At 40.8% G+C, this 24,604-nt stretch overlaps 1 protein-coding gene across 1 annotated transcript in view; it reads left to right on the forward strand.

Annotated features, from left to right (window-relative positions):
- The window catches only part of agbl4 (AGBL carboxypeptidase 4), a 279,201-nt gene that overhangs the window by 172,463 nt on the left and 82,134 nt on the right, over window positions 1-24,604 (forward strand). Inside the window, exon 6 of the mRNA XM_062394806.1 lies at window positions 18,333-18,372. Within this exon, the coding sequence (XP_062250790.1) occupies window positions 18,333-18,372 (40 nt within the window). The remainder of the gene's footprint in view (window positions 1-18,332; window positions 18,373-24,604) is intronic.

Here is a 24,604-nt window from a genome sequence, read left to right on the forward strand (position 1 = left end):
AGATGAGGACGACTGGTAATAGTGATCATGAATAGCATTCAAATTTCACCTTCTCAAAATGGGGTTTTATGTGATAGAATTGGTTAAAATACAGAGCTTGGAGAAATGGAGCGCCGTGTATTCAGTGCGTTTGTCCCGGACCACCATGGTCAAGGACGGAGCCATAACCTTAAGGGAGGCTTGGCTGCGTTTGATGAAATCAATTGCAAACAAACGATGAATATAAATCCCAACACAAAAACACTGTCAGTTATCCAAGAAATGAGAAATATGTGGCTTGCATTTTCTGTCTAGACTCTATCCTGATTTAATTTACACCTCATAATCAAAATACATATGCTGCCCCTCTGCAGATAGAAACACTGTCTTGTGTGAACCTTGCAGTTAACCTGCAGGATTTAAGCAGGACATCCGTGGTTACAGCTTTGTCTTTTGGTTTTAAATTTAAAAATGTAGTATGTGACTTCTATGTTGTAGCTGTGATCTGAAGATGGGATTGATTAAACAAGGACAGAAAGCGAGTTTAGACGGTTGTAACGACAAAACCTTTCATGGGTGTGTTCGTACTATTTCCATCGTTCTTTGTATGTGTCTGCATTTGAGTATTTTCTTTATCATAAGAGAGAAAAGGGCAGCGAGTGTTGTCAGGTGTGGGTTGGGACCTTATCAATGAAGCGGCTCAGCCTATAATTAGTGCTATAATCACCTCTTTAATTCAACTACTGCTCAGCGTCTCACCCAGCTCCCTGCTCCCCTTCCTATTTCCAAACAACACACCTCTCTCATTGTGCCTCCATCTCTTCCTTAATCTCATTTTTTTGCCTTGTCTCATTCACCTTTTATCCCTATGTACCTGCGTTACTTTCTTTCTTCCCCACCCGTCACCTCTGTTCCTCACCCTCGTGGATCTCAGGTCAAATGAGTGAATTCTTTTCATTAGTAGTACATTGGGCAAACGTGCCTGCAGGGAGACCAAGTGATCTTAACACTTAACACCTCAGCAGAGCTCTGAGGGGTCAATGAGCTGGTTAGGGAGTGATGTTTGAAACTGCACCGGTAGGCAGGGGAGGCTTACCTTACCTTCACTTGTGCAAAAGGCACTTGACTAAATGTGTAACTGCAAGTGGGAATGTATTCATGTAGACACATACACACAAACCTCATAAGGACATGTTGTCCAACCATTTAACTATATTAATTACTAAATCACAATAGCACCATAGCAAACAATGTTATGAAATGCTTTACATTGTAAATAGTAAATAACAGATGCTTTAAAAGCAAAAGAAAGGATTTTTTAATTATTTCTACTCTTTATAGAACAAGGCTGTATAGTCTTCAGTCTGTATCATTATACAATAGAACTATAGTGCCTCCTTCTTTTTTATGCCTTTCTAAAGCATTCCTTTCATTTGTAGTAGTATCATAATGCTTGAGGCAAGCTTAGGTGCAAAACCGGATGGGGTATGGGAAACTTGTTTTGTATTTATAATGGTGCTGTAGCCAAACATGCACGCCACAAAGTAAAAATAACAAATGTAACTAACTAACTAAGTAGGGCAGACAAGCCACATAACCACGCAAAGATATGCTAACAGTTCACAGGACAATACTTCTGTGTTGTGTGATTGAAGGAGCAGGTTAAGTTAAGAGATTATTGATGATCAATGATATCAACAGCTGTTCTGATAACATTCACTCAAGTATTGATGGGTATAGATAACTAAGGGGCCCCACCCTAATGCCAGGGTGCAAAACAAAAATAGTGAATTCTGTCTCAAATTGGTGCCCAATGATAAGTGTCGATATCTGGGTACATTCACACTTATGGATCAAACAGTGAAGGTTAGAATCCAAACACTTCAACAATAACAGATTAAAGCATGACATGATTCATCAACAATAACAATATCCCCCTTAATTGACCAAAATCATTTATAACAGGTAACCATGAACATGAGCAACTATACTACCAAACAACCAGGACCAAACCAGCAGGCATGTGGTACCTGTGGTGCATGAGTATACAGTATGTAGGTGTTTTTGTAGAGAGGCCGTAAGTGAGGAAGGTGGACAAGTTCACCTGGGTGAAGACATCACACAAGCTGAAGATAACAGGCTTGACTGCAAAGTTTGAGCAGAGAGAGACAAAACGGGAGGTGTGAACACGTATGTCTCTGGAATGAACATGGCGTTGGGGCAAATTCAGTTAGCTTCTACAGAGATAGTTGCTTTATTTTGACGTGGATGGTTTCTTTCTCTCCTCTTTCAAATCATCTATCTTCCCTGCCAAAAATTTGAGAATTGTTATCTTCAAATGTATGTCCCTTGGCCTTTAGATGTATGAAGCCTCTTGGATAAGAGGTGTTTTTTACTTGGTTAAAACTGTGTAGATATGTCTTAGTAATGAGAGAGGGAAGCATGTAAAGAAAACCAAAGGCAATCTTGATCAGGAGCATGGGAGACAAACTAGCGCTCATCAGGGCTAACACTTGTCTTTTAAATGCTAAAATAGTTTGTTGATTCAAAGTATTGAGAAGCTGCAGACCACAGTTTAAAGAGCTGCAACAACAGTATATATTTTAAGATATTCTAAAGTAGCCACAGGTCATGGCGACCCCATTACTCATAACAGTAATTCAGTTTCCAAGCAATAAATGTAAAATGGGTATTTTTATTGCTCTAAAATCCAATTATATGTTTAAGACTAAAAATAAACAAAAAAAAGTCATACTTTGAGGAAAAGGGTAAAGAATTTCATCATCTGTCATTTGTCATTCATTCTTTAGAATTACTTTATTTCAAGTATCCAAATGTGACCAATTGGATGTAACACAGTGAATCTAATTTTGTCACAAGTTGCCTAAGTGCACATTAAAAACATGTCTCCTGTTTTTTTTGCAAAAGAAGTACAATGGCCTCTCCTGACATGTCATTTTGAAAATAATCTGCTCTGTAAGTCTTTTTGGATTGCTGCACATTTACATCATATTTGTGGTGCTGTCGTATATTTGTACTTCTGAACCCTGCATCCCCCAGACAAATCCATCCTCTCAGGATAAACCACACTGAACTCTCCTTCCAGCCCATTTTGTACATCATGTTTGGGAGAGCACTGCTTTTAAGAGGGAGAGCGGCTGATTTGATTTGCCTGCTCTAACTACTCCTGATAATAAGATATTTTTTCACTTAACTTTATGTTATTGCTGCCCCTGTCCCCTTTTGGAGATTGGACCACATGGAGCAGGATTGTGATTGATTCTTTGGTCGGCCAAGTTTTTTAAAATGAATTAGCCACACCTATGTGCATCTGTGATTTGAGCTCGCACATGTGATCACATTAGTAAGAACATCTCCTTAAAAGCCTGTAACCACTTCCACATTCATTTTGGCCGTTATTGTAGATTATTTTTATAATGTTTGATATTGGACCAATGTTACATTTGGCCAATTATCTTACAGGCTGCGGGGAGTCCTGGTCGATTATACAGCTACAGATAAAGCAAGTGTTTAATACGCAGTATTGAATGTAAAATATACCAGATATTACTAGACTCTGTTATTGAAATAAGACAGATGCTACTATGTGTACGTGTGTGTTTCTGTCTGTTTGTGTTACAGTGTTTGAATGCATGTGTGTGTGCAGGCACAAAGAGGTTGTGTTTATTTGTGTTGGAAAGAAATCCGCTGTCTGTCTGTGTATGTACATGACTGCCAAAAGGCTTGGGGAGATGTATTGTGTGCGCAGACACACACACTCACTCACACAAATCATAACACCGCCGTCAAGGGGCCACTTGGCACGTAGCCTTTCTTGTACTGTTCTATAATATGATTTGTCCTGACTATTGATACCCCAAAATTCCCTGCTCCCTCCCTCAAGCCTCTCCTTAGCCCCCACCCACACCTCTTCACCCCTCCTCTTCCAATTTCCACAGTAACCTAATTAGCATCTCGTCAATAATGCTCAGCATTTAATTTTGCTGCTTTAATTAACAAATTCAATTTGCTCGAAAACTGCTGTGAAAACAAATTAAAAGCATAGCAAATTAAAAGCCCTCAGTTCCAGCGGATATAGCTAAGGTGATTACAGATACGTCAAACAACTGTTTTCTTGTTTGTTTTATCTCAGGAGAGTAAAAGAGGCTCTGGAGAGGAGGGGAGACCTTGACTGAGGTGTCAGGGCAGTATAAGGTCTGGCACTGCAAGATGCAGGTGGGGAGGGGATGGGGCAAGGTTGGTGCTGGTGCAACCTGTGCCACAAATAGGCTCCAGTGTCCACTGAAAACAAGGATTCTGTCCGAGTACAGATACATGTTACCCCATTAAGACCAATTGAGCGTTGTTTGAAAATGACCTCTTAAAACCAGAGGGTTTTCTGAAGAGCGGACTGAATTACTAACGTTTACAAAACAGTCATGTCTGAAACGCTTCTCTAAAAACTTTCTTTGCAGGCTGAGAGCATTAACAAACAAATCAACTACATTGCCCATAATGCATTTCACATATTCCGTGAGTATTTAACTGAATCACAACATATTTTTTGGAACAGGGACCAACCACTCTCAGTGTGCAGCCAGGGAGTAGAGAGTGTTGAGTTTAGTGCCCAAAAAGACTGCATGCCTGCTCTTTGCAGTGGGCTGGTAGCTCAGCAGGGGCTGTTTCACGAGGACTTAATTTCTAGTGAGCACTTGAGGAGCTGACTCATAAGCCGCTGTTAGGGTGGCCAGCATCTTTGAGTCTAGACCTTAGAATTTTACCGAAAGAACCACGTCACTCTAACTGTTCACCACAGACACTGTTTTGCCATGGTGAGAGAGGCAGTTTTCAAAGAATGGAGTTTCCTGATTGACATCCAATCCAACTGGGAAAGGAGCCTGGGACAGACACAGTATGTGCTCAGTCTAATCTATTAAAGCATGGAAACAACAGACAGTAAAATATAACTAATTTTAACGGTTTGAAAAAAGGAGAAAATCTGCAAACCCGTTCAAGTATTTATTTGCTGTCGTGATGTTTCGAGATGTTTCATCACACAAAGTTATTCGTGGCTACATTACATGATTCCATAAGGTCCAATCACTAAAGTAATAAATTACTTTAGTGATTGGACCTTATGCTATCTAGCAAGTCATTTTATGAATAAATGATGTACCTTTCTCTGTAGCTTGCTTTTATGCTTTGTGTATCTTCTCCCTTCATGTTTTCCCTCTTGATTCTGTCAGCCATGATTTTTTTCTTGTTTGAATCAAACTAAATGAAATGAAACACACATGCCTCGAGGTTTCCAGCAATCAGCAGGGAGGCAGTGCCTCATGTGAGATCTCATTGTGGCTGCCATCGCTGTCTCCTTCAGACAAGTTGTACATTAGTACAGGAGACATGCTCAACAAGAGCCCTACTCCACCTCTTGACCAGCCCCATTCACATAAACACACATACTCACAAAGCTAGAACCGGCCATGAACAAGGCCCCTGTATGGTCAGTGCAGATTTTTTTGAAGTGATGATGTTAAATCGATTTTTAGGTTCCAAGTCTCTCAGCATTGGGAGCAAGCTGACCCTTTTGAGGAAGAGTGAGAGGAGGACACACTGCACAGAAAACCTTACGCTCCAACAACACACTGAACACTGCTCGTAAGCTCTAGCGCCCTCTTTGAGTTTGTCTTCTTCTAGTCTCATTGGGACGTCCTCCTTCTTCTCATTTCTTTACTTCTCATCCTTCCTTGTCTCCCAGCTCATCATCCTCCCTGCTTCTTCTTAGTTACTCTCTCTTTCTCATTCTGGGCTGTGAGTAGAAGTTAAAGAGTGCATCCATCTGGTCCATACATCTACAACTGGAGAGGTTGTTGGCTGTTTTGACATTGGACACGAACATACACACACACACACACACACACACACACACACACACACACACACATAGCATCTTGCAGTTTAATTGTATAATGTGTGTGTGTTTGTTCTGTTTTTGTTTGTTTGTATTTGTGTTTGTCAAACTCTCTCTCCCCTCCCTCCCTCTCCTCCACTAACAGCTAATTATTGTCCTGCTTAATTACCAGTGAACAGCGGTCCAGCCTGCTACAGCTTTAAACAACTATTCAGCACTCCATCCCAATACCTGATTGAACTCGGCTAAATGGAAAAGTTGTGCCGGCGAAAACGCTTTAGTCACACAGCATTTTGTTTAATTTCTTTTCTAAATGTCTCTCACTGTCTGGTTACTTGAAGATAACAGACATTTGAATTTGTTGTGGAGGATATCAGGACCAGAAAATAGCAGGTTTTGAAAATGGAAAAAGACAGCAAGACACAACAGAAGAGGATTGTTTCACAGCTCGCACACATAGACATTTAACAGTCTTGTAAGATCCATAAAGGCAATAAACCAATAGGAACATACACGTCTCCTGACCTTCAGCTCCAATTAGGCCCGGAGAGAGATGGTTGAACTTTTCAACCTTACGTCTTGTCAACCGATACTCCAGTAAGGTTTGGTCTGAAGACAGGGAGATTGGCAAGTCAGTGTGCAGGTTCACTGCTGTGCACGAGCAAAGGTTTCTATTTCAGGCACAAAAACCTTGCAGAAGTATGTTGACACCTCAGAAAGTCCCATATGGAAGAATATCACTTCCATTTTCCATCTCTCCCAGTTAATTTAAGAGCCCTAACAGAAAATGATGGAAATATAAGACTATAAAACCAAGGTGGATTTTTCACTTTACTACCGGCACTGAAGTGTCTCCTAAAGATAAAAAAAGTTACCGCACAGCAGAGGAGACCAGACTCTGTAATATAATGGAAAGGCTGCTTTCTTAAAAACACAGTGACTTCTAGTTTTTTATTCTGATCCAAGACCTATTTTAATACAGATTTCAGTTACACTAACAGTGCAATAACATGATCAAACAGACACAATTATAACTTAATATGTTACAAGTCTTCATTAAAATATATATAAAGGACTAAACATATATTATATGTTTTGTTGAATGTTGTATACTTACATATCCAAAATGTGTAAAGCAATGTTAAAACCCAGAGAAAACCCCTGTTATAAGGGATGTTTATTTTTGGTGACCTTTAAATTGCATCATAAGCGCTTTACTCAAGGCTTTGCCTGTCTCTGCTATAACATTCATGGCAAAAAGCATATGTGAAAGAAAAACACTATTCTGTCCATTTAGCCAGTCGGACGTTCTTTCCTTCCACTGTTTGTATTGGTCTCTTGTAATGGATCCTAATAAACAATTGTCATTAGTTTCATAATGTAAATGCAACTTGGATATGTCATCTCATCCCTGAGAGCAACCCCAGCGGGCAGAGTTACATATTGTATGTTTAATTTCATGGTAGGCTCTGTAGGAAAAGAGAACCTTTCCGTGGCCTTAAAGAAGAAGCTTTAACAGAAAACATATATGTTGAGGTTGAATAAGTAATATTCTTGATATTAATCAGAGCGGGTAATGTTGGAACAGGTCTCTGCAGGTTGTCCTGACTGTGTCTCTGCCACTGGACAGGCCCTCATGCAGCGCCCTCTGGTAAATACCAGGTCACTACACCTGCACTCCATCAGCCAGGGGTCAAGCACTGGCCACTGGGGGAATGATGTTAGGACAGAGTCCTTCTGGGTGTATGTGCATGAGTGGAATTGTGAGTTGAGGCATCAAGTGAGCCATCGCTGTCTTCAACTCATTGATTGGTCCCCAGTGTCAAAACGCTGTCATTGATTCTTTGTCAGGTCACAGAGAATACTCATGGCTCAGCAGGGGCTCTTACGTTACCCATTTGTGCACGCACGTTGACACATGCCACAAACACACAAAAAATACAAAACCCTCCCAATGAGTGATTCTCGGTTATCATTGTTTCTGTCACTGCTTTCCTCAACATTCATGACTGGCAGGTTGACCTGAGACAGACCGGCCACACAATTAGATCCGCTGGGCTGAAGGGTATCTACAGTACCACCAATAATCTGCAGTTATTGTTTTTTATTACACATACCAACAACGACTGGTATAAAAGTGAATCCGCACCACTCAGCCCACAGAGATATGCCTACAAGCCAATAACACCATAACCATAACTTATCTGTGACATGTTTGATTCTAAAACATTTTACCTGCTCCACTCCGGTTACACCAAACATCAACAGTAAAAACTATATCTGTAGTCACCTCTCTGAAATGTTTTGTTACAGAGTATCAGGTATTTATTCTCTAGTTTAGAGAATATTATAGATCCAAGATGAAACTGACTGAGAGCAAAGGGCACAGCCTATAAAATCCATATGCTGCTTCAGCACCATGGACAGCTCTATTGGATTAGCCCTTGTGCCACATGATTAAACTTCTTACCGGACATGATATCAACTGGGTGCAGGTCAGAGCAACAACTCAACCATGAGCTAAGGTTTTGCTGCGCGGGACACTGTGTCCTTAGGAATGATGTGGACTGATGGAGTGGGCTTACTACAGTTTGAATGCAGACTCAGGTTTGATGTTCACTTGTCATGGCTATTACATAACATTACATTACATGTCATTTAGCTGACGTCCAAAGCGACTTATATTTTTAGTACACTCAACATTTATGAGGGGCCACTTAGGGGTTCAGTATCTTGCCAAGGACACTTCGGCATGCAGATGGGGAAGAGTGGGGTTTGAACCGGCAACCTTCATGTTGGAGAACGCCCGCTCTACCCCCTTGGCCACACCGCCTTTGGGTCCTATTACATCTTAAGTGTGTAATATAGTGTTGTTCTTAACCTCTAATTTCCGAATCAAAATAAAAATTGCCAAGGATATTGGACTTTCTCTTTAATACTGTAGAGATACTGATTCTCAGCTGAGCAGTGGTACAATGTATTTTGTATACAAGCATATAAGAAGCTTTACTAAATGTCCTGTATTTTCCTACGTACCAAAGAGCAGTTAAAGAACTCTTTGCAGGAATATGTGGGTCCGGAAACAGTATGTGAGGTAGTTCATTAGGATACTTGGTATAAGAATAGACCAAGGCATGAGTCAATAATCATGTACTCACCATCAGAGAAATCACTGTCTGACAGTAAGACAGAGGTGCTGTCAGCTGACCATCGGGCTAAAGAAATGGATGGTCAGGACTTAGTCAGCCTAAGAAAATCCTGACCCCTGAAGTGCCTAAGGTCTTGTTGAAAGAACTTTTCAACATGCACTCTATGAACCTTAACACAGTTTTTTGGTGTGTGAAGCCATCATTGCCCTCTCCATGTGTCACAGAGAGCTTACCAGTCAATTATTAGCTCTGCACAAGAAGACATGTCAGCTTTTCCATTTATTCCTTTTTGTTCAGCCAAAACAAATCAGAGATTGCTCACAGCTTGTCTTAATGGAGATAGAGAGTTGTCCTCTAGGTGGCTGTCACAGGGGGTCATACACTAGTTGAATATTGACGACTGTAAAGCTAAACCCAAGGTCACTCCAGTCCTAGTGGATGGTTCCAAGGAGACGGTCTGTTATCATCTCGTTGACAATATTGTTAGGTTACACCAAGGTAATGCTTTCAAAGTAAGAGTCTGAGTATTTAAAAGGAGTCTAGTGGAGCATGGTGGTCTTACAGGCTGGAAGCAGGGGCTCCACAACCAGCTTACCTGCTCTTTTAATTGGCCTCAATGAATATTCAATGAAAGCGAGATGGAATTGACTCATGTATTTAAACTGGTATGAGAAACCTGGTGGTGTGGAGTGAAGAGACCGGGTGCGTGTGTCTGTATGACCACATGCAAACAGCCTGACAGCATCGTTGCAGGTTCATGTGTGAGCATCAGCTGCGTGTATAACCTGCCCATGCCTGCTCTTTATCACATTATCCGATTACTTCAGTCCATGGTGTCACAGAGTGTGTAATAAAGGCAGCAGCAGGGAGGACTGTGTGCCCTGTGCAGGTGGCCGCGGCTGTCCTCCTCCATCGCTCAAGAGGAAGCTGCTCCCTGCTCTCAGAAGGAATAAATCTTTCATTTGGTTTGTTGTATTTTTAACCAAGGGCTCCTGGTCACGCAACAAATCCCTGCTCTCCATCCCGTCTGCTCCATCCTCTCTCTCCTCCTCTCAACGCCACAACACACTACCTGATTCTGTCATGCAAGCAGAGACACGGTCACATTTCTGCTGGCAAGTGGCCGTTTGCCTACGGAAATGATCTAATAATACACATATTGTTTTAAACATTTTTGTATTCACATGAAAGTCTGGGAAATATCAAATTTCACACTTTTAGCCTTACATTGTGAGCACCTGTAATCCTCTTACAGTGTGATGTACCCAAATTCAGTGATCCACAGAGCCACGCCCAAACGTGTCCTGAAAAGCTCATCCCATTCGCTCATGCTTACCTCACCTCCCCTCTTTGTTACCAGGGGATGATGACTAAGATGCAGTCAGACACACAGATGGGTAAGGAGAAAAGCGGTTTCCCCTTTTACCTCTAGAGTGCTAGAGATCAGTGCAGGCATTGTTCGTGTGTGTGTGCGCGTGTTGAACTAAAAGTAGTGACTCAGATGAGGTAGACAAGGATCAGATGAGGGGATCAGAGGAAGATGGAAGATGAGTCAGGCTGTGGACAAATGTTCTCTCACTAACAACCCCATCAAGCATCAACCCTTGCCCCTATGTTTGTACGTGTGAGTGTTTGTTCATGGCTCACACAGGACAGCAATGGGTGCAGATGCCTGCTTCCTGCTTTTGACCTCATCGAGACAGTAAGGGTATAAAACCGGCATTGGAGCACAGGGCAATAATTTAAGCCCTGTCTGTTTGTTGGTTAGTTTGTGTGTTTGTTTATTTGTTTGTCTGCAAGCAGGATTACGCAGAGGATGTCTAATGGATTGTCAATAAACCTGGTGGAAGGATGTGGTATGAGTCAGATCCCATTTAATTTACCTGCAGATCAGGATCAGCAAGACTTTTTTATCCCTTTTCTCAACATACAGTGTTTTTAGACACTTTTCTTGATTTCAGGGAATATTTCATGGATCTCAATGGGTACATTTGTTTGCTATATTGAGGGCACTGATATTTCTGAGTGTTTGTAATTTGATGCAGCTTGATAACATTTAAGAGTACTGTTTGGCCTCAGCAGATCTATGTGCTCTACTGACTACCATCCTACAGTTATTATGTAAAGCAAGTGATCAAATTATTCCATGATAAAGGGGATTTGTATAGTGATGAAACCATAGATAATTATCACCTGCTCAACAAGTCTCCCAACCTTAACAACCATATAGGTGACTTGTTCCTACCCTCAGACATTATTCATGGCAACGTACCAGCGGCAGTCGTGATAAATAAAACATGTTAAGGTTGTGAAATAGTCACAGTGTACTTGGGTTTAACTATGAAACTACAGAGTAAGGTTCAGGAGCTGATTGTGGTTAAAAATAAGTATTTCTTTAAGGTTATGGAACTTTCATTGTAGTTAAAGTAATAAATGATTGTTGAACCATCATGACTGTTAGAAACAAGGTTGGCCATCGGTATCACACAGGAAATGAATAGTGGTCTTGGGTGTGAAAGTCCTGTGTTCTGTCAACCCATACATCACCCCAGCCTCCACGTAACAGGGACTTTATTGCTCTGTACATCACCGTACTTCTGCCTTTGCTCCCGTCATAATTACCACGGCTGCTAGAGGTTGCCAACAAGAAAATGTGACTATTGGTCATTATGTGATATGATATATTTTTTCTTACAGGACAGCCTCCTACAGCTCTGTGGGGCGTTTTAGCGTCTTTCAGCTTGTTTTCTTTTATTTGTTTTCAGGTTTTAACCCTTTAATACTTTGGGTCACTCTCACTGTTTTCGTATGAACAGTTTTCAGCAACAAAACTCCACAAGCTCATTGTAAACTTCCACTTCAGTCACCAAACAGCAGGCCGAAAGTTGGAGGAGTTGGTGGAGACCAAAATCAGAGCTCAAATTATAGAGATTATTGAGCAGATTTCAAGAGACAGAGATAAGAGATAGATAGGGAAATTTGTCTTCTGCTTTTGTCCCATCTGGTTAACATCACAGGACACACAGATCACTGGGCAGCCATGCACAGCGCCCGGATATACTAATGCTGCTGGTTGTGCAACGATGCTACTGTTCATCATCACAACTGAAAGAGGATGTCACTGTTTTAAACTTTGAGCAATTGTTTCACTGCTGGATTCCATGTACAACATTAGATTAAGGGTTATAACAGTCAATGAAATAACAATAAAAATCGGAATAATAAAAGTAATAGTGCATTTTATGGAATAAACCCCCTTTTCCTGCTAATGGTTCACTTTAATAATAATTCCTTCCCACAGCTACATCACTGAAAACTGTGCATTGGGTGGTGGCTGCGGCAGTGTAATTTAGCCATATTGACTTTAAATTAATTTGAAATGAGCTGCAAAATGATGGTTGGGATTTTAGTTAAACCCCCCTCCTCCTTTCCTCTGCCTCCTCTCTCTGTATATACTTACTCACTCTCTCTTTTCTGTGTGATAACAATCAGCAAATATGAAAAGTAAATTCTGGAGGAAATGTTGGCAAATGGGTTTCGGGTAGATTTTGCATGAATATTTAATTTAGTCATAAAGTAGGGGTTTAGTGCATTAATGGTTTTTCCACTGACCCCTCCACCCTCTCACTCTTCCCACACAGATTAAGACGGTGGCACAGTCTGCTATTGGCTCTACTGATTGGTTCTATTAATGACGTTATTTATACTGATTAGAAAATTATAGATTTGTTTAAGGGGGGTGCCGGGTGTGAGAATGATGACTACTTATTAAATTTAAAAAGATAGTAGTAGTCAAGATATACTAATAGAAACTAATAACAGGAGAATCTGATAAAAAGCTCCACAGGGAAACTGAGCAGTTTGTCTTTTAGTCAGAATATCAATTTTACATTGGTTTGAAGCCCAGAATAGATGCAGGTTTCTCTTTAAGTTATATGCCTCTGAAAACTTAAACTTAATCATGTTCTCATATAAAACTGTTGTCTAAGATAACTCCAGTCTCACTATTGTTAACTGTGCTTCGAGCCACAGAACCCCAGAGTCCACGGTGGCTGGCTAGACTACCGCAACAGCTGGAGCAGCTGTCACCTCTGGATCCCTATTGCTTCCTCGTTTTCTGACCTAATAACACTAAAACTGGCAGGTCCGGTCCAATTTCACCTGTGGCAAATATCTGTGGACTTGAGCCGGACAGTTCGTTTTTGCAAATAATGATTTAACCCTGTCAGAGTTCTGCATCAGGTCAGTCCAATTACTCTCAGTAAATTTATCATAGCTTTTCAAACATTCAGAAACTAAAACATACAGAAAATCACTGTGTTGTCCAGTTCAGTGAAACCCAGAAACCCTGCAGTGTGGATGCACAGGTGGTGCAGTGGGGTTAGCATGTTTTAGCATGTTTTACCAATGTCTGTGGGTTTTTCTATCCAGCTTCCTCCAACAGTCCGAAGGGTTAATCAGATATTCTAAACAGTCCATATGTTTGAGTGTGAGCATGAAAGGCTGTGTGTTTCCTGTTCTTGCCCTATGCTCGGCTGTCTAATAGTCAAGAGGGTACCTCGCCTCTTGTCCAAGGTCAGCTGGTATTGGCTCCAGCCCTCCCCCCGCAAGATCCTTAGATAAGATGCAAAGATAATGGATGCATGGAAATTAGTCAATCAATTTCTAACTAATGCTCACCACCATTGGTTTAAGATGTTGTTGTCATCAGCACAGTGAGTGAGCAGTGGCCAGTCACTCTCACGCTGGGCTGGCTTCAACCAGGGTGTGATCCCTCCGCTCTTGGCCCTGTTTGATAAAGTTTAATTCAATCCTATTTTCTGCCCTGGAATGCTCTTGCTAATGTAATTCTCCCTGCGTCAGATCCTCCCTCTTTTTCCTCTTTGTGTGTCTGTCTGTCTCTCTCTATCTCTCCCGCCTAAAGAACACTAAGCACCTTATCCATGCTGAGGACTAACAAAAGCAGCAGGAAGGGAGAGCACTGGTAGTATGTTGTAATTCTCTACTACAGATTAATTATCTGTGTAAGTCCTGGCAGACTGAACAGCGCTCGCTCTTTTCATCAGCTGGTTGCAGCTGGTTGCGTGTCTCCATCAGTGTGTGTGTGTATTTAGGAATGTGAGGATTTGAAGAATAAATCTGAAAATGGCATCAGGTTCAGAAGGTTTGGGAATGTTGATTCCATTCCTACCATAATGTGAAAGGAAAAATACTTTTTTAAATTATGGATCATATTTCAGTTTAACATAGCTTCACTTGCAGAAATCTATACTGCCAGTAGAGGGTGCTACATTATCCAATTGAATCAAATTCTCTAATAATATACACCATTGCAGGAAAGTGTTTTTTATTTTTTGTTTTATTAACTATTATCATGTTGTTGTGTTTATTTTTGCTGCATTCAGTAGAGAAGAAGGGATTAATAGCAGACATTTAAACAAAATGTCAATATAACATATGACTATAAATTGATCAATGTAAGTGTATTTAGGATTGTGTTTTGTGAGATTTCTGGTCAGACATAGTAGGTTTTGCTGAAGAAATATCATTGTGGTGTTTTAAGTGAGTACACAAATTATTTGAGAGTTCAGCAGCAGTTTTGTTTGTTAGTGATTCTGCTGATGGGACTGACTGCAGAGAGTCAGCTGTCTCTAAAGGTGGTGGTAAAAGTGTGTGTGTGTGTGTGTGTGTGTGTGTGAGAGAGAGCGTTAGAGGTTATAGGTGGAGCGTGTGTGTGTGTGAGTGTGTGGTGGTGGTGGTGGTGGTGGTGGAGTTTATGATCTGGGCTTGTCTGTTTCTCATGTTGTCACAGTGACCTCTACTGCTTACATGGCCACCCACTCTAGCTTCCACCACACGCACCATGCACCGGATATACTCTCAGCTAACTTACCGTCCATACACTGCTGATAAATGGGGACACAAGAGTGTTAAAAATCACCCTGTGCTCGAGGCCAAATATCCAAATAATCCTATTTCAAAGCACCTTGACTGAAACCTCACAAATCCTTCCATGTAGTGAAGAATCTATCTTTTATTTTTAATGAATCCCACATGTGGGATTGACCTTCCCTCCTCAGACCACAATCATCTTTAACTCTCTTCACTACTTAACTTAAATCTCAACTCTCCATATAGCTTCTCACAACATCCTCAATACACTGAGAATTGTCACCTCTCCCATATTGTTCTCATTAACTCAGAACCATTTAATCTATAAAATCAATGTGTCTGACTGTTAAGATTTGAATTCATCCCTAGTTTATTGTACAGGCAAATATATTAACCAGACATGTTTCACTCTTCGAAAGAAGGAAATGCATAAAGCTATGGATATGTTTAAGAACACCTAAAATTAAATTAGATAAACATGCACCAGGTCCCTTATAAATAAAACATTACAGGTGCATTTTTCCCAGAATCGCAGGGTATCTTAAAGGGCTTCTTCCTATGAATAGCTTTGTGACCCCCTTCCCTCAACGTCTTTTCAATGGGCGGATGTTTCTCTTACTTTCTGAAACCAGTACTTATTGGCCAACTGTGCAGTGGTGAGAAAGAAGGAAGGTACAGTTTCAGCTTCTCTCCCACTTTGTCATATTTCATCTGTTACGCAACAAGTTTCTGGCACGAAGCCTTTCAACGACTGAGTGCAGCGCAATAAACTGAACACACAGAGTGTGCACCATTCTCCCCATATGACAATATAGCACATGGCAATCAGCTTTCACTTCACGTTTGGCTCTTCAACCATAAACTTTTTTGCTAACAGATAAGGTCGAACAATACCTGGTTTAAAATTCTTATTTTTGATCATAACCTGACTCTGCCTCTGCTTCCTAGAATTTTACGTTTTTTAACTGTCTCCAGCAAATGAATGGAAATGCAATACTACTTGCACAATAATACTTTATATTCTCTCTATATACAATACAGTAATACATATAGGGTTTAGCTTAAATACAGTGGGCCACAAAAGCCCCACTCTTATATGACCTTAATTTGAGTTTGGTATTCGGTTGTTCAGTCGTGATGTCTGAACAGCGCTGTGTCCCCTGCTGTAATAGCAGATTTCAGATGGTGGAATAGATTAAACACAATGTGAAACAAGGTTTGTCTGATGCCGGTGCATCCTAATGTCATCTATAGCCAGACTAGCACAGAAGCAATAACTGTGTAGCGCCCTAAATGAAGTCATTTAAATGAGCCGAGTCGTGTGCTCCTGCGCAGCTGCCGGTAAAAAACTGAAACGATTTAGTCCTTTTTTTTATCCTTATTGATGCTTCACTAAAAAATGTGATGGTGAATAAATTCACAGGTTCTGCCGTTGTTGATCGCTTGCGACCTGAGGGTTTGGACCTGGATATGGATATTAAGTCACACGTAACATCACATTTAAACCGATTCAAGTAGACAGTCAAATCAGGCAGAGGTATCCAAAACACAGAGGCAAAAAGGCAAGGTCAAATAACTTCACTTGGTCATAACTCACAGGGGAATAAAGTTTATAGGAAAACTGGCACTGAGACTAAATACACAAAGGACTAAGACACATGTGAAACGAAGGAGGGAAACCAGACAAAGGCAGGAAGTTAAAACAAAATTCAAAACACAAAATGGGAAGTCAAAACAGAATGAGATAATTAAAATTTAAAAAAAAAGTCCATACAACAAAAGGTTGGAAATATATTTCCTTATCCTCATTTCAAACTATTTTTCGAATGATAGAATAATTGTCAGAACACTATAATTCTCAATGTCGCAGTCTTTACTCTCACTACAGTGTTTGAGAACTTGTGTTAAACGTTATTCCATCTTTGCACTTACTGGACCCCTTTCCACTCATTTTGTATATTATAAGTCACTCTCTGAGTAAAAGCTTGTGCTTAATACTGAAATAAGTAGCCTATCAGAGAGCTCCACTCCAGGCCACGCTGTATGTGGGTCTAGAAAGACTCCAAGTATGTTGAGAGTCTCTTTGCGTATCCCCTCAACAACTGGTGAGGATAGTGCTGTGATGTTAATGAAGTCTAGCTTTGCCTGTGACCTAGCCATACTGTGTGTGTGTCATACACATATGCTTGCAGGCCCTCCCTTCCTAGGATGTGAAGATCTCGTTTCCTGAGGGACTGGTAGATGAAGAGGGCCTGGGTGTTGATTACCGCAGTGCTCGACAGTCGAGTGTGTGAGTGTGTGCGTGTGCGTGGAAAGGCAGCAGGTTAAAGAGAGGGGAACCCAGCTAGCACCTCCTCTAGACTTCTTCTCAGCTGCTGGAGACATCAAGTGTAAAATTGCACACTCTTTCAAAAACTCTCCATCAAAACCAATGAGGGCACACACACACACATTACCATGGTGAGGAAGCAACTTGGGTGTTGAACAACTTCAACACTCAACAGAAGCACAGCACGGTCAACATACTTCAAAGAAGTATGAAACTGTATTAATAACATAAAGTTTCATATAGTTTACATATTTGAAGCCAACTAACATCAACCAATTATTGAAGTCATCATTTCTGAGTAAACTAAAAAGATTTGAGAGATGATTCACATGTGATCAGGGAACATCAGTTCACACCTGGCATTAGAATGTGTCTCCTCATGTCTCTCCAGATGTCTATATGCAGATAAACAAGTTCACAGAGAGTAAATGTTGCTTTTAACCGTTCGAAGATTCAAAGACGGGGGGGCTGAGACAATCAATATGCTGCACACAGCTTTACAATAAAATAGGTTTTTACTCATTTTAAATAGTAAAGCAAATATAGAAAAATCAATACGAGTCGGTCAATGATGAAATTGTGGCCAAAAGTAAATCGATGAACAGGAAACATGGGGTAAAAAAAAGAGATTATTTTTCCTTATGAAACAGTTGCAGGTCAGAACCCAGGACATGTTTGTGTTCATACAACTAAAATAATTTGGCCACATGCGTCCCAGACCACTTGTGAATGGGATCTGAGCTTCTGGATATCAAATGGGTCCTCAGTGCGTCTGATGCGTGTTCACATCTAAACTTAGAGCTGTGATAAGGGCCACAGACCAATTAAATGTTCTTTTTTAGCTCATCTTCACAAATCCCAAATTGGCAAATAGGTGTTGGCAATCTGTACAAGGTGCGACATCCTCTGTCCTTAACCCTGTGAGGAAAAACTTCCAATAAATCCTTTTAACAATGACGTTCTGCATGTGTGGTAACATCACACTCAACTTTTATCTGAGAATTTATGTAAATGGTCTTTTAAATGAACTCCAGTGACATTTGTCTAACCGTCTCCTCTCCTTTTATTCCAGCAACAGCGGCGTCTCGACCTGTTAACCATCACCAACTCAGGTAAGTGATCTAATGATTTCACTCTCACATTCCTCCTTTCTATTTCAACACCACTGATATAAAACTGTGCTGTGATGGAGGCTCAGTTTCCCATGTTTTAGTGCTGGTAAAATATTGCTAATTTGATGGTTGCTTTTGTTAAATGTCAAAAAAAGTTCCCTTGAAGCTTTTATAATAGGACGACAGGGAACTCGTGAATTTCGGTGTTGTCACAGAATGTCATAAGGGGGGGCAGGTGTGCATACACATCTCTCTGTGTTTGTATGGATATATGTGTCTTAACCAAAGGAACGTGGGAGACTTTGGCAAACGGATTATAAGACATTAACATGTCAGATAAGTGTCTCAATAAACACCCACACTCACACACTTTAAAGGAATAGTTCTCCCGAGAATGAAAATTCACTGTTAATCTACTCTGCAGATGGAGGGGTGGGCTGAAGGGTTTTAGTCCACAAACTACCTTTCGAGTTTCAGGGTTAAACAGCGATACTTGCATTCTCACCAGACAAGATCTGCTGCAGTAACCGCTGGAACATCACAATGGACAGAAAACATGGTGTTAATCAAGCTGTTTGAATTTGAATTTGAATGTCGGGGGAGTAGATAAATAGTGAATTTTCATTTTTGGGTGAACTATCTCTTTAACAAAAAGTCTTTCACCCTCTCCTGGGTCACATTTGAATTAGTATTTACTTTCATTCATCTTCAGACCATATTTTGGGTCCTAGTTTTCCGCAGTGTTGGTGAAGACATGGGAACAATTTAATATGTTTGTTTTAATCTCATGCAAATATTTGTTTTATTGACTATCTTATTGTACTCTTAACATGTGGGAGACTATTCACAACACCTGATTTATCTAGTGTGCGCTGAAAGTCTCCGGAAGCGTCTCTGTGTCTGTTTGTTAGTCTCAGCGTTTCAAAGTTGCTAAACAGGATGTAATGTAGAGACTCCCATGCATGTCAACACATTTTACTTTCTGTGTTTACAAGAGGCTTAAACATCCAAACGTCCATATGTCCCTGACTTCTCCCTGTACACACAACTAAATACTTTCATAAACAAGACTCAAATGCTCTGTGCTCACGGTCCACACTCGATATATTTAGTGCAAAAATACAACATGTTGTCTTATCCTTATATTTTAGGATATAATTGATCTTGTTAATACAGTATATGAAATAGAAATATGTTGCTGTTTAGACTGTTTAAAATATGACAAATTTATGATCGCTGTTTTTGCTACTTTTTTGAAAAGACTGAATTAATGCCATCATAAATACACGTTTTAAATCTACTAAGATAAATCTGACCAAACGATCAGAACAACTCAAATGATTTATTATGTACTACTGAGATGCTGCCGTATACTTATTTGAATTCCTCTGATGAGAAACACTTGAGCACCACTGAAACACATGGAAAGGGAAACATGTTCAGATATTGTCTACGAGCATATTGCAGCGAGTGTGTAATCTCCAGGGTTACATTTTATTTCCTGTATGCGTAGGAGAAATACGTGCACAGTTAGTGCAGTGTGGTTTGAATTTTACCCCGTGCGCACCTCAAACTCGTAACATGTTAGCAATCAGGCAGGCATATGGTGCTCCGAGTTTGACTGGATGTGAAAACGTGTCAGAAAGTAGCTGCACTGTTGGAAATTAATGCCAGTGTCTTGGCGAGGCAGCTGTGAAAAGCGAGGGATCCACCGAGATGAAAAGCGGGGAGGAAATTCGAAAAACTCGGGAGGAGAAACAGATGGGAACGGCAAGGAGGATGCAGAGACCCATATGTCTAAAGTAGCTGGATGATCTAATGTGCTTTGATTAGAATAATGCGTATGTGAGACTCATGCAGACTGGGTTAATTTAGCAGGTTTACTTTGCAGCTGTTCCTCAGGCCCCCTGGCCTCCACAGTTTGATAGAGGGCAAGCAGAAAGAGACAAAGGGCGAAGAAGGGAGAGAATGTGAGAACACTTATATACAAACACCTTCTACGGCCGGGTGAGGAGGAAAGAGGTGGAAAGGATTTGATTATAATACGACGCGATGTCTATGCATCAACCGAGATCAACTAATCTGACATCAGACTGTTTGCTGTTCCAAGGCTGTTGATCAAAAGATGCGATATATCCACTTAAAATGGATCTTGTGTCAAACATCAATTCAAAATAAAGTTTGCTGTAGGGACAAGTTTCAGTTTTTGATTCACCTCAAGAAATGAGAAATATATTTGTCGTATGCGTTTTACTCGGAGGTGACTCATGCAGCTATTCTCACACAGAGGCCTGAATAATGTAGCGCTGCAGAGATATTTGTTTCTCCCATCTCCCCAGAGGAGTCCTGCACCTCCTGGATAAGTGGATTTCTGTTCACCTCTCGGAGAAAGCTTCAATGGTGCCACACTTTGTCGATTTTCACAATGACTGAGCTTTGTGCTAATTTTGGGGAATCTTTGTCCACTTTTTTTCACTTTTTTGTGGCTTGGTACGGCTCAATGGGACTTTACATTTTAAGTTGATCTGGGTCACTGACACAGAGGACAGTCCCAACGAGTGTGTTTCTTTTTGTCAAAGCAGCTGCCTCTTTAGAAGTCTGTCTAGTAGCTCATTATAAGAATAAACTGTGAGAAGAAAGTAAAATTAAATCTCATGCTACTAAATAAGAAAAAAATAAGGGGACTGAGTGCTTCGCTTTGCACTCACCAAGGTTATTTCAATTTGTCCAATCTGTTTTTAGCCAGCCTGCAGCATAATACTTTTGTCTCATAAGTAAGATAAATGGCACAACAACCTCATAACTTATTCCGTTGCGCCAAAGTTTTACTCTGGTGATATTGCAATGTCTTGATAACGCTCGGGTTGGAGATACTGGTGAAGGGAGCAAGAGTAGGATACACTTTCAAAAGCTACGTCCCCCAAAACAAATGAACATGCACTGACTGACTGCTAGAGGACAACTTTTCTGTAACTCTCTCGCTAGCTATTGGCTGTTGTCTCTTCTTCAGTGATGAATACTCTCCTGCTTGTGCAGTCATGCACAGTGAGAGCATGGGCAGGGTGCACACAGGCAGGCAGGTAAGTTAGGGATGGATAGGTACGTCATACAATTATCTTATTTGGTCCATTAAATTCATCTTCAAACAGCTTAATACTTCCATGTCTTCTCATTGCCGCTTTTAGATGAGTGTATGATTGTTGACACAGAAGAAATCCCCTCCTTCAGGGTTCCGTTTTCTGCTGGGCAGGGACCTGGGACGGCTTTTTATTATTCCTCACTTTCTTCCAGGTTTCTTCCTCTGACACTGTGTATTGCTCGGCTCTCTGTGTAAATTATTGCAGGTCATTATTCAGGGGAGTCTATTATATCCTTAACTCGGCGGACATATTTTATCCTGCCCCGCTGCTTATTACCATTCACGCTAGGTGAGTGGACATGCACCCCCACACACAGTGAACACGGGGAAGGTTATTATGATGGCTGTATGAAGAGCAGGTGAGGCTCTCAGATGAATGATTCCGATAGGGAAACACAGCCAGGACACCCTCTCCTCCTCCCTGCAGATTCGAGGAGTTTCTGCTCCTTCGCTCCTTGTCATCCTCTCAAGCGCCTCCCTCCTTGCTGTGGGCGACTCATCTGTGCAACACCTGAAATCTGTTGTTATTTAGCAGTGATCTTACTTTCTCACATCGCCTCCGTCCTCTTGTTTTCTGCCCCTTTGTCTCGGCTGTGCATCACGGACAGCAGAGGGAATCACCGGGTGTGAACTAGCTAATAGGCTCAGGTGGCTTCATAAGGTGCTGGTGTGAGAGGGAAGGAGGCCTGTGTTCATAATGGCATGCATTAGCAGCTCTGAAGACCGGTTCACACTTATATCTGTATTCACACACAAGTGAATATATACTTAAATTTGAATTTGACATAAATACAGTTATTATACACACAGGAAGAAAAGAAACAACAATAGCACAGTATGTCTTTACTTTCTTCTTTCACACTCACACAGACTCACACACACACATGCATGCATACCGACTCTCACACAGACCCACTCAAACCTCACTCGGCCCTCTTTAATTGGACACTTGAGCAGCACACGGCTGCATCTTGCTTCTGTTGAACACAGCCTGACATTTCAGACTGCTGACCTTTCCAGCCCCGCCACAACTAAATAATGATTAGTCCTGGCAACTGTTCCACCACAATAACAGCCAGGTACACACACACACACACACACACACACACACACACACACAGACACACACAGATACACACATACAGGCATGGACACACACTCACAGGTGCAAACAGAACAACAAAAACACCTGCATTGTGGGCTTTGTCTTTTTCACAGCGAGAAAATGGGGTGCAGACATTGATTCGAGGGGCCATTGTCATTCTTTTGGCTTATCGATTAGATTGTCCTTTTCCATATCTGCAGTCAGAACCCAATAATGTGTTGTTCTGAATTAACTCTGCTTGCCTCTGTTTAGTTTCTCCTTTCCCCTTGATGCGCTCTCAGCATTACACTGGAAAAAAGGTCAATCATATTCATGAGCTTTGGGCAGATTTGCGCGTGTGTACGTGTGCACACGCTGTTAGGTTCCGCGCACAGACGCGTCTCCAGCCTGGGTGTGCATCTGAGGCAATGAAGCAGTGTGGAGATAATAGGCAGTTCTCAGATCCCTGCTCTCACTTTCTTCTTTTTCACTCGATCACTTCTCCCTTTGTATCTCCATTTCCCTGCGGTTTCTGTCGGAGCAGAATAGAAATGTTCTTCATTAGAGAATCTTCTTCTACAGTTATTCTTTGTGCTTCCTGCTTTGCTCTCTCCAGACAAAACCACTGTACACATCTCTGAGGTCGGGAGGTCCGTTCTGCACAGCCAGCTGCTCATCTTCAAAAGCCGCGTGTGAGTCTTTCATGATACACACAGCGGTGATGCTGTGGAAATTGAAGGATATAAATTTAACATCATAAAGGCTTGAGCATACAGAGAGCGTGAACACAATTATTTGGTATGGAGCTGATGGTCCCTACATGATAAAAAACATAATCATTTTAGCCTTTTGTTGCCATGGTAACAACCTCATCAGGGCATTTTCTAAACAAAATCATCAACAGCGAAACAGTCACACATCTAATCACATCAACAAATTTCAATTTATATTCATATTTTTGAAAAAAGACTTTGTCACAAAGACTGTACAAAACACTCACACACAGCTACATCTTCATCTTGAATAATGTCCTGAATCATACTTTCCTACTTTTTTATACATACTCAATTCTAGTAGGCATTGACAAAGTAAATATGATTAATCTAAAGGAAGGTGCAGTGTGCTCACCATGCAGAAATTTTGTTTACCAGCTGCAATATTCCTGATGCAGATAATCCAGGGAATCAGCCGTAATTACAAGCTCAAATAATGACTTCATATCAGTCAAATGGACTAAAAAAATAAAACTGTGTAAATAGAAAATGTATCATGTATTATTATTTAATTTGAACACACATAGTGGACCTTGTACCTCGCAGCAGTTAATAAAAAAAATGCTTCTAAGAAATAGCTGTGGTTCAGCCAGTTACTGCAAATAACCTCAGACATGGACAACAACCTTGTTGGCTTCCTGCAGAACGGACTCTGGTCAACTGGAACAAGCCAAGCAACTGCCAACTAAATCAAATAGTAAACTTTGTGAGGACCAACACTATGACTGAGGTAAAACCTTTGTTGCTTGTAAAAGTAAAAGGAAGTAAAACATTGTATGTGCAGCCTTGGTTTCTTCACTGGCAGCAGCAAGATGTCACGTTTTCAACATTTGTACAAAATCTCCAAATTTAAAAATCTGCAGAAAAGTCAAGTTTATTTTTCTAATTTACACAATGCAGCAGCCTGGCGTCCTCTCAACCATTTCATAGCTTTCATTTCCTCAGATGAAAGTCTCTGGGCATTCCTCCAAACAATACACTTATATAGCATGTATTTATGTCTTTGTTGTGGTGACACATTTGTTTTGAGTATGATGTATTTTACTTGGCCCCTCTGTAAATTGCACTCGTGGAGGGTTGCTGTGGTGTTGGTGCAGTGAGAGTTTCCCTTCCTTTGAAATGTTTGTAAACCACAGGAATGGTAGTCAAACTCTTGGTGCTATCACTTTTTTGACTTTGAAGAACACAGATTATTAATCTTTTCTTTTTTAAATACTTGCATATAAATGAAAGTTA

This window comes from Platichthys flesus, chromosome 9 (genome assembly GCF_949316205.1).
Source record: "Platichthys flesus chromosome 9, fPlaFle2.1, whole genome shotgun sequence".
NCBI lineage: Eukaryota > Metazoa > Chordata > Actinopteri > Pleuronectiformes > Pleuronectidae > Platichthys > Platichthys flesus.